Source organism: Chelon labrosus (genome assembly GCF_963514085.1).
Source record: "Chelon labrosus genome assembly, chromosome: 15".
In the NCBI taxonomy this organism is placed as follows: Eukaryota; Metazoa; Chordata; class Actinopteri; order Mugiliformes; family Mugilidae; genus Chelon; species Chelon labrosus.
The window spans coordinates 21857676-21866501 of NC_140348.1; the positions used below are offsets into that span (position 1 = coordinate 21857676).

Below are 8826 nucleotides of genomic sequence, written 5' to 3' on the forward strand. Positions count from 1 at the left end.
TAATGTTATGCCTGATCTGTGTAAGTTGGCTAAGCTGTGATTCTTTCCAGCTCAGTTTTTCAGCTTCTGCAATAAAGATAGTGAGGAACTTCTGTTCGAAAGTAAAAATCACATAAACCTAGTTTTGCTGGTTTCTTTTACTCGTTCAGCGTTCCAGTCTTATTCAGGTGTTAAAAGCTTCTTGCTGCCTATTAAGGTGTGTCTGGAATCATCAGCGAAACTGTCGGTGTCCTTCACACAGCACTGAACCCCTCCACACGTGTCTCAGACTGACAGATGAATTGTAGACGCAATAAAACCTAAGCACATGTGTTGGCACATTTTGGCTATCGTTAAGGGACTCGTGACACAGATCTATTTTTCCTGGCTGCGTGTCCCCGAGTCCATGTGGTGCCTATAAAAAGTATTCACCGCCTTGGATGTTTTCCACTTTTAATACTGAAAATGATTCAAACTGAAACAGATTCCTGTTAAGTAATGTCAGTTAATTAAAACCATACGATGTAAAATAAGTGACTGCGTAGATATCCACAACCTTTTAAAGTGACTGACCGAATTCAATAAAGGTCCAGCCAACTGGTGCTGGACGTCAAAGTGAAGTGGAGATCACCTGAGGGCAGTGAATGCATCTCTAGTGGTATGAAGACACCTCCAGTCACTGGTTAATCGGCATTCCTGGCTGCAGTCACAACATGAAGACAGAGGAGGACACCGAGCAACTCAGAGAAAAGGTTGTTGAAAAGTTTAAGTCAGCGGATGGATGTTTAAAAAATAAAATAAAAAAAAAACATGCAGTTTTGCAAAGAACAAAGACCCAGAGCTGCGACTTGAAGGGCTCAAGTACTTATGCATTTCACATTATATATTTTTATTTAATTGACATAGCTTTGTATAAATCTGCTTTAATTTTACAGTAGAGTTTGTAGTTGTTTTTTTTTTTATGGGCACTGTACACCGATCAGGCATAACATTATGACCACCTTCCTACTATTGTGTAGGTCTCCCTTGTGCCTCCAAAACAGTTGTGACTCATCAGAGAATGGACATGGGCCTTCTGAGGGTGTCCTGTGGTGTCTGGCAACAGAATATTGTTATTGGGGGGCCTTTGAGGGGAGGGTCCTCTGTGGATCATCCCGCAGATACTTGATCAGTTTGGGATCTAGTGAATTTGGAGGCCAGGTCAACACCTTGTGCTGTTCATGTTTTTTTTAGTTGTTCCTAAAGCATTTTTGTGTGTGTTCCTGTGTCAGGCTGCATCCTGTTGGGGATGGCTGCTGCCATCAAGGAGTGTCATTGCTATGGGGTGGGGGGCCTGGTCTGGTCTAGGTGGGTGGTACATGTCTAAGTAACATCCACATGAATGCAAGGTCCAAAAGCTTCCCAGCAGAACACTGAATTGTCTAATCGGTGGTTTTAATGTTGTGGCTGATTGGTGTAGGTCATTCAGAACAAGGGTTTGCTGTGACAGAGATCATTCTATACATAACAGAATATTCACATCTATATTTCCTGGCTGCATGTCACTGTGTCGGCACCTTTTCACATTTAAATACAGCACCTATAAAAAGCATTCACCTCAGGTTTCATACAAAGTATTTATTTACAACATCATTTAACATAAAGAGCAGCTTATATGGTGGATTTTGTTTCCCAGTCACATCTCGATCAGTGAGTGACTCAGCACCTCTCAAACACTTTATAGAGATCAGGTAAGTTGGCGATCTGCAGCACGGTGCCGTCCTCACTGAAGCTCTTTGGAGGACTGAAGAGGCTTCGGAAAGCTTTGAAGATGATGTGCTCCACTTTCCAACGCCACGAGTTCCCCTCAGCATCCTAAAACATAACAAATAACGCTCAATAATTCAGCTTTTGTCATTAAAAGCTGTAATAAATGCTAGAAAGTCTTCCCACCTGCTCTTCTCCTGGCTCGGCCTCCAGGATGTACTGCTTCCTGATGGAGTAGAACATGCTGCACTCCTTGCTGAAATCTTTGAAACAGTCCCTTTCATTGTCCCAGTTCACCTGCACAAAACAAAAACAAAAATTACCACGCTTTAGCCTTTGGATAAAGATTACCTTTCTTGTCATGAATGAGGAGAAACTATGGAGGACTTCACCTCAGTGGCCAGGCGCAGGATGAACATTGGAAGACCCTCCATGACAGGAGTGTATTTATCAAGGAGCAGTGGCAGTCCTGTTAGGTTTCCTTCCTGTGGTTGACATGGTTATGGTTAGTTTTAATGACAAAGGCAAAAGCGATTAAATAAAAGAGCCCAACTAACCTGGTCTATCTCCACAGAGAAGTAGTCCTCCAGCATCTCAGCTTTCTTCTTCAGGAAGTCCACTATGTACTGAGCCAGGCCTTCTTTAGGACCGTCCTCCTCCGTCCAGCCGCTCTCCTCCGAGTCCAGAGCCAGCATGGCCAGATCATAAAGTGGTGCCGGTGTCTGAATCCACAGAATAACCCATTAAAACCCGTCCAGTAAATTCTAACGATTCACTTTGAGGACTTTACTTACAGAGAGTCTGAGTACGCCGAAGTTCCCGAAGTCATAAATGAGTATTTGGTAGAAAAGCGCCTGGCTGTTAACAGAAGTAAAGGAGACGGAGGTGAGACGTAAAGCAGCAGGTTGGAGCAACTAAACTGAACGACGTGCGTTTCTGGTGTCTCTGACCTGAGTTTGGTGGTGTTGAGCAGGTACAGTTTGGTGTGGTGTTGGATCAGAGTCCACTGGGGATTGACGCAGCCCACAAACGAGTGGTTCTGCAGCATTTCCTGAAGTCCTGGAGAGAGATGAGTAAAATAACTCTGCATTTGAATGATGTTTTTTCTTTATTTTCTTTATTTGTTTGTTTATTTGGTGTAGGACAGTGCAAATTAATGAACACCTGGTGCAAATACATGACGTTGTGTAAATATACCGGATTTAGCTACGAGCTAATTTCCATAGCAGCACCGACAGAACATTAGGCAGGTGGTAATAATGTTATGTCTGATTCTTTATTTTGTCACCCCACCGCTTGTCACGGGCGGCGCCCTATCTCCTAGTTCTGATCTGTTTTTAGATGATTTTCCTTTTATGAGAGCCATGCTTTAACAATGAGAGCTTTGTGCAGGACTGGTTATGGAAATGGCTTTTTTGCCCTGGAGCAGAAAGTCGGGTCATTCAGAAAGACAAAGCAGATGATTGTCTGCGCAAGTTCACACGTAAAGCGGCTCAGTTTGCTCTAAGAGATACAAACACACATATATATATATATATATATATATATACGCGGCGTTTTGTTGGCCTGTACCTTTGTGCGTGCCCTCAGTGATCTCAGCCCTCAGCTCTTTGATGCTGGTCAGTTTGATCGCTCGTCTCTTGGGCGTGGCCGCAGCCGTCAGGTCTTCGTCTTTTTCCTCTTCCTGCTGCTCGTTCTGCTCTTTCCTCGGTCGCTTCCTGCCTCACAGTAAACACACAGACTGCTGGCTCACCTCCCGCATACAGTACACTCAGCAGATAATAACTCATAGCAGCTTACAGGAGAGGCACTGTGGGAATTAATGAGGCGTCAACAGGCAAATAAAGCCTCTGTTTGGGGCCCTGTGAAAAGAAGTTTCAAAAGGGGGCCACAAGATAAACCCCCTTAAACCTATGAAGGCCCAACAACAGCACAATTGAGGGGGGTGGAGGGACTGTGGGAACAGCACATGTATATATTGGCCACTTGGGGGCAGCGGATATCAAATATTTATGAAACATGACATTTTCTTTAAGCAGGAATTATGACTGTTCCTGAATTCATCTGTTTCAACCATTGAGCTCTTAAGCTGCCAGGCTTCTGACTTTTCTTGTCTAATTTCTTGTCTGCTGTTTGGTTTTGTTGTTGTCTCTGGATTCTGTCGAGAGGTTTCTAGCAGCAAACTGCGTCAATGAGAGTTGAGAGGATTAAGTAACGAGTAAATTTGCTTGCCGTGAACCAAGAGGTGTCACCCCAGGCAACCCCTATCAGCAAAACAAACCACACGCTCTAGTTTTCGAACATGCAAATTCACTGCATGTCAGCAGCAGGTAAACACAAGTTGGTTTGTTACTGATTGGCCTGAAGGAGGATAACGCCGTTCATGTTTACTTTAACCTTCGTCCTCCTGCTCCTTTACCCGAATCATTCCTCAGTCATGAGTCAATGTTCAGATTTCCTCACACTGTCGGATCAGTCATACATGAAGACCTGTCAGAACTCACCTTTGAGCTTCCTGTTCACCCACGCTGCTTCCTTCATCGTCTTTTGGCGCCTCAGCCTCCTCCACAGCCAGGGCCTCCAGCATGTCCGCATCATCTGTGTCAAACATCTCTGCGGCGTCCGACTGAACGGTTTTTGTCACGTCCTCCTTGCCGCTGGGACCAGCTGGCTCAGGACCGGGAGCCGGCTTCTCTTTCGGCTGGAGGAAGGCGTCCAGCTTCTGCGCTCGGCAGTCGGTCCTCACCATCTGATGAGCGTACACTCGCTCGCCGGACTCCGCTGTGGTGCCGGAGGGCTTCACATCGGCGCCACCGGAGGCCGACAGCCCTGGAAGCAACGTCTGCACAAAAACACAGTTCTCTGCATCTCCAAGGAACAAGAGTTCAACCAAAAAAGATGCACCGTATCATCTTCAGGGACACTGCGACCACATCATACCTGAGTGAAATATGTACGCGAAGAGTTGGAGCCCAGGAGTTTGCTCTCGACGTGCTTCTGGACGCTCTCGATGACGCTGTCCTCGTGTAAGAAATGCACCTCATGCTTTGTGGGATGAACGTTCACGTCTACATTCTGTGGAGCGATTTCTAAGCTGCGATTAAAAAGCAAATGATGAGTTTAACAGTAGCAAAAATCTATTTGCTGTGCAGAAACCACACAACTGTAAGTTACCTGAGGTATAGAAAGGGGTGTGTGTTCTTGGGAAGGTATGCAGCATAAACCGTCTCAATGGCTTTCTTCAAAGCGCTCGACTCCACCAGACGATCTGAGGCATCACAGACGACAGGGTCCATTGAGCACAGAGCTAATGAGATTAAATCAACCGCTGAGATTTCCTCGATACGTACGGTTGATGAACAGGATCAGGATGCATTTCTTGACCGAGTAGTTTGCGTTCGAGATGTAGCCTTTCATCTTGTAGGCGAGCTTCTGATCTTCACAGCCAACTTCGATCAGCTCCCTGGGAACATACCACAGATCCAGTCATGCAGCCAGCGCCGAGGCGATAAAAAGGTCCCATAACAGACCGGAGCTCTTGAAAGCATGTTTGCAGAAATACCTGCTGACTGCATTGCCAAAGACTGCTCGTATATTATCCACCACAGAGGCGTTGGGTAGAGTCCTGACATCTGCCACAGTCTCTCCTTGCTGGAAAAGAGGAGTCAGGAGACAGACAGTAAATAATAAGGCACTCAAAGCAAAGGGAATTCAACTTTATTCCCTAAAATTACCCTGCAATCACACATGTAGTCGTCTCACCTTTTTGACAGAGAAACTTTTCCCCGAGTTGTGTATGGCGTACCTTCAAAGGAACAGGATAACACTGAACGTAAGAAGTTATCGGAATAATACCATGAAAAGTGCAGGAACTGTGAGGAAAGAGCCCAGACCTGCTGACCACATCTACAATCCTGCTGTACTCATCACTGGGGCTCTTTAAAGCTTTCCTCCTGGTGGACACGTTATAAAAAAGATCCTCCACCTGCAGCCACGAGAAGAAAGTCACTCAGCATCCATAAACTTTATTATTTATGCGACAGCTGATCCACTCCAAAGAACTTACAAGAATCTGTGTCCCCTGGTTGCCAGCACACGGTTTAGGAGGGCCTTTCAGTTTGCTGTCGCTGTAGCTGGCTCTGCAAGATCGCAGAATAATCAGTCAATACATTGGAGAGCAATCCTGTTATTATGTGCATTAAATATTCAGAGGCAACAGAGTGGATGAGTGAACCACAATTTATAGTATACCTGTAAGCACACTTAGCGTCAGCTGTCTTAGTGGTTATGGTCACATGGGCGACGTGGCTTACACTAGCAAGGGCCTGCAGAGAGGAATACAGAAATGTGACGAACAACAAAGTGAACAGGAAGGTCTGTGTATTTATGGTTTTATTATTTATTTATTGCAGTAAATGTGTAGTAACCACCTTTATACACCATATCCTGTTTTCAGGCTTGCAAATTAGTGGCCACGTTAACACAATTGACTGACAGAAGTCTGGTTAATGTGTGTTTCTTATGTCCACAAAGTCCAATCAGGCCTTTCTATTCCTGAGGTCTATGAACAGTTTGCACTTTCTGGTGACTCCTTTGCATTTTCCCTTGTGCAGTCTTCCCTTAGAGACTTGGATAAGGATATATCTATCTCCTGCAAAGTGTTTTCACCTATCTGGATGCTGTGAAGGGGATTTCTTCACTATGCAAAGGATCCTGAGACCACCCACCACTGTTGTCTTCTATGGACATCCAGGCCTATTTATGTTGCAGAACTCACCAGAGTTCACTGGGTTTTTTTTTCCTCGAAAAGAACCAAACTATAGATTTAGACACTCCTAAAGATGGACATCTTTTTTTGCAGCCTATGTACAGCCTGTTTCACATTGATAGTTTTTTTGGACTTAGCCCAGACTTAGCTGCTTAAATGATTCAGAACTGATAGTGATAATATCCCACAACAGTCCATAATACAGCCTCCGAGTCAATTGTCCAATTACATTTGGTCCCTTGAGAAGGGGCGGGGGCTACATAGCAAAGGGCTAAACCATTCCTACACTTTTACGTGAAGACCATATGTTACTATGGTTTCAGTATGTTTAGGTAAATGGCTAACGTAGTAAACTGTCTTACTGTCTATAACTGTGTGTTTATCTTTGAATCCCCTAGCAGCGCTACTCACCTCTCCTCTGAATCCGTAGGTAGATATAGCTGAGAGGTCCTCAAATGTCTGGAGTTTGCTGGTGGTGAACCTTTCGCAGACGATTTCCATGTCCTCTCTCTGTGTTAGAAAGAGCAAGTCCAGTCAGAAACTATCAGATCAGAGTGTTAGCGGCGTATTTAGTCTCACAGAGGCAGGAGAAAATCTCATGTCATAATTTGAAACTGAAAAAAAAAATCCTTGAAAGACTGAAGATGAAATTTCATCTCTGCAAATACTTCATCAAGGTCATGATACATACAACTGGACTAGTTGAGTTGTCTTAAAGACGTTTCACCATTCATCCAACTAGCTTCTTCAGAAGAACAGATGTTCTCAAGAAAACCCAACAAGTGCAGTTGACTTGTTTTTAGTTTTGCGTTTATGGTGTTCATATTAGAGTTTGTAGCACCCTTTTTACAGTGCTCAGAGTTTCACATTTGTTCAATCATTCATTCATTCATCTTTCTGTAACCGCTTGTGAAGGGTCACGGAAGGGCTGGAGCCTATCCCAGCTGTCATAGGGTGAGAGGCGGGGTACAGCCTGGACAGGTCTCCAGTCTATCACAGGGCTAACACAGAGAGACAGACAATCATTCACACTCACACCTACGGCCAATTTAGAATCACCAATTAAGCTAACGAGCATGTCTTTGGACGGTGGGAGGAAGCCGGAGTACCCGGAGAGAACCCACGCAGATACAGGGAGAACATGCAAACTCCACACAGAAAGGCCCCAGTCGGCGTGGATTCGAACCCAGAACCTTCTTACTGTGAGGCATCAGTGCTAACCGTTTCACATTTGTTCACCCAGGATATTGCTGGATTATTATATGCATTACTTAGGAACATTTCTGAACCTTTTCTTTATTTTGGTATGACATTTATCTCATAATAAACGAAAAGGAAAACACTACAAGCAGCAAAAAGAAGATCCATGCTGTGAAACTTCTTTAAGCTCAATTAAGGACACTAACTAACTAATTAAACCAGATTGCTAGTAACAGACACTCAATTCACAAGGACGGGTCCCCCAGGTCCCCATCCACCTCATGTGGACGCCCCTGTCACCCACCCGGATGCCAGTGCCGTTGTCCTGAATCTGTAGGAGCTTCAGTCCGCCGTCTTTTACCGTCACCTGAATGTTGGTGGACTTTGCATCCAAACTGAAACAGTTGAGAAAACAAACTGTAGTTATTGAGCCACCACATTACAGTTTAACTGGAATTACCCAGTCAGCTGGAAGCTGCACAGGACTGTTGCTATGTAAACAATAACCCCCACCACCGTTATCTGTCAACCGCTTAATATTTAAACCAACAGTGAAATACGTAAGTTTAAGTTACATAAAGTTTAATACCAGTTTTCAATCATTTCTTTGACAGCGTTGGCAGGACGCTGGATAACTTCTCCTGCAGCAATCCTGTTGACAACAGTCTCGTCGAGCCTCCGGATAACTCCCGCCATGTTTACAGTGGCGCTGACTTAGCTTCGGACTAGTTTAACTGAATGTAGTAGCTGTAAATATATATATATACACACACGTGGGTTAAAAAGGTAAACATCTAAGCTAAAATGTAGCATCACTTCTACTCATTGCTTCTTGCAAAAGAAACAGAGCACGCACGTAACCAGAGCTAAGGGAAAAAAAAGAAGAAGTCTCACTCTCACTGAAAGTCATTATCTCGCTCAACTTTCCATTGTTTTAATTTAACCATACTCCGTAGTATTATGGCTCAATTAAAACGATTGTATTTACCCTAAAATCGTCCAGATTAAAATAGGTTGACTGGTCTATTCTATTGTATAGTTGTTGATTAAAACAAATGTCTCAGACATGAGATGCTCTTTTCTTGCCATCAAGTGATGCAGCTTCTCGTCAATACACGATCTTTGTTGACAGC

The 8826-nt window shown here is 44.2% G+C and overlaps 1 protein-coding gene across 1 annotated transcript; it reads right to left on the minus strand.

Moving 5' to 3' along the window:
* Positions 1 to 967: 967 nt before the first annotated feature.
* Positions 968 to 8509, minus strand: mlh1 (mutL homolog 1, colon cancer, nonpolyposis type 2 (E. coli)). The gene is made up of 19 exons (XM_084561523.1): positions 8283 to 8509; positions 7998 to 8088; positions 6905 to 7003; positions 5977 to 6050; positions 5792 to 5864; positions 5619 to 5710; positions 5488 to 5530; positions 5288 to 5376; positions 5076 to 5188; positions 4900 to 4993; positions 4666 to 4819; positions 4230 to 4567; positions 3298 to 3443; positions 2676 to 2784; positions 2520 to 2583; positions 2283 to 2447; positions 2118 to 2210; positions 1912 to 2022; positions 968 to 1833 (listed from the first exon to the last, which is right to left on the minus strand). The coding sequence occupies exons 1-19, from the start codon at positions 8387 to 8389 to the stop codon at positions 1678 to 1680; spliced, it is 2211 nt and encodes a 736-aa protein (XP_084417649.1). The 5' UTR covers positions 8390 to 8509; the 3' UTR covers positions 968 to 1677.
* Positions 8510 to 8826: the final 317 nt, after the last annotated feature.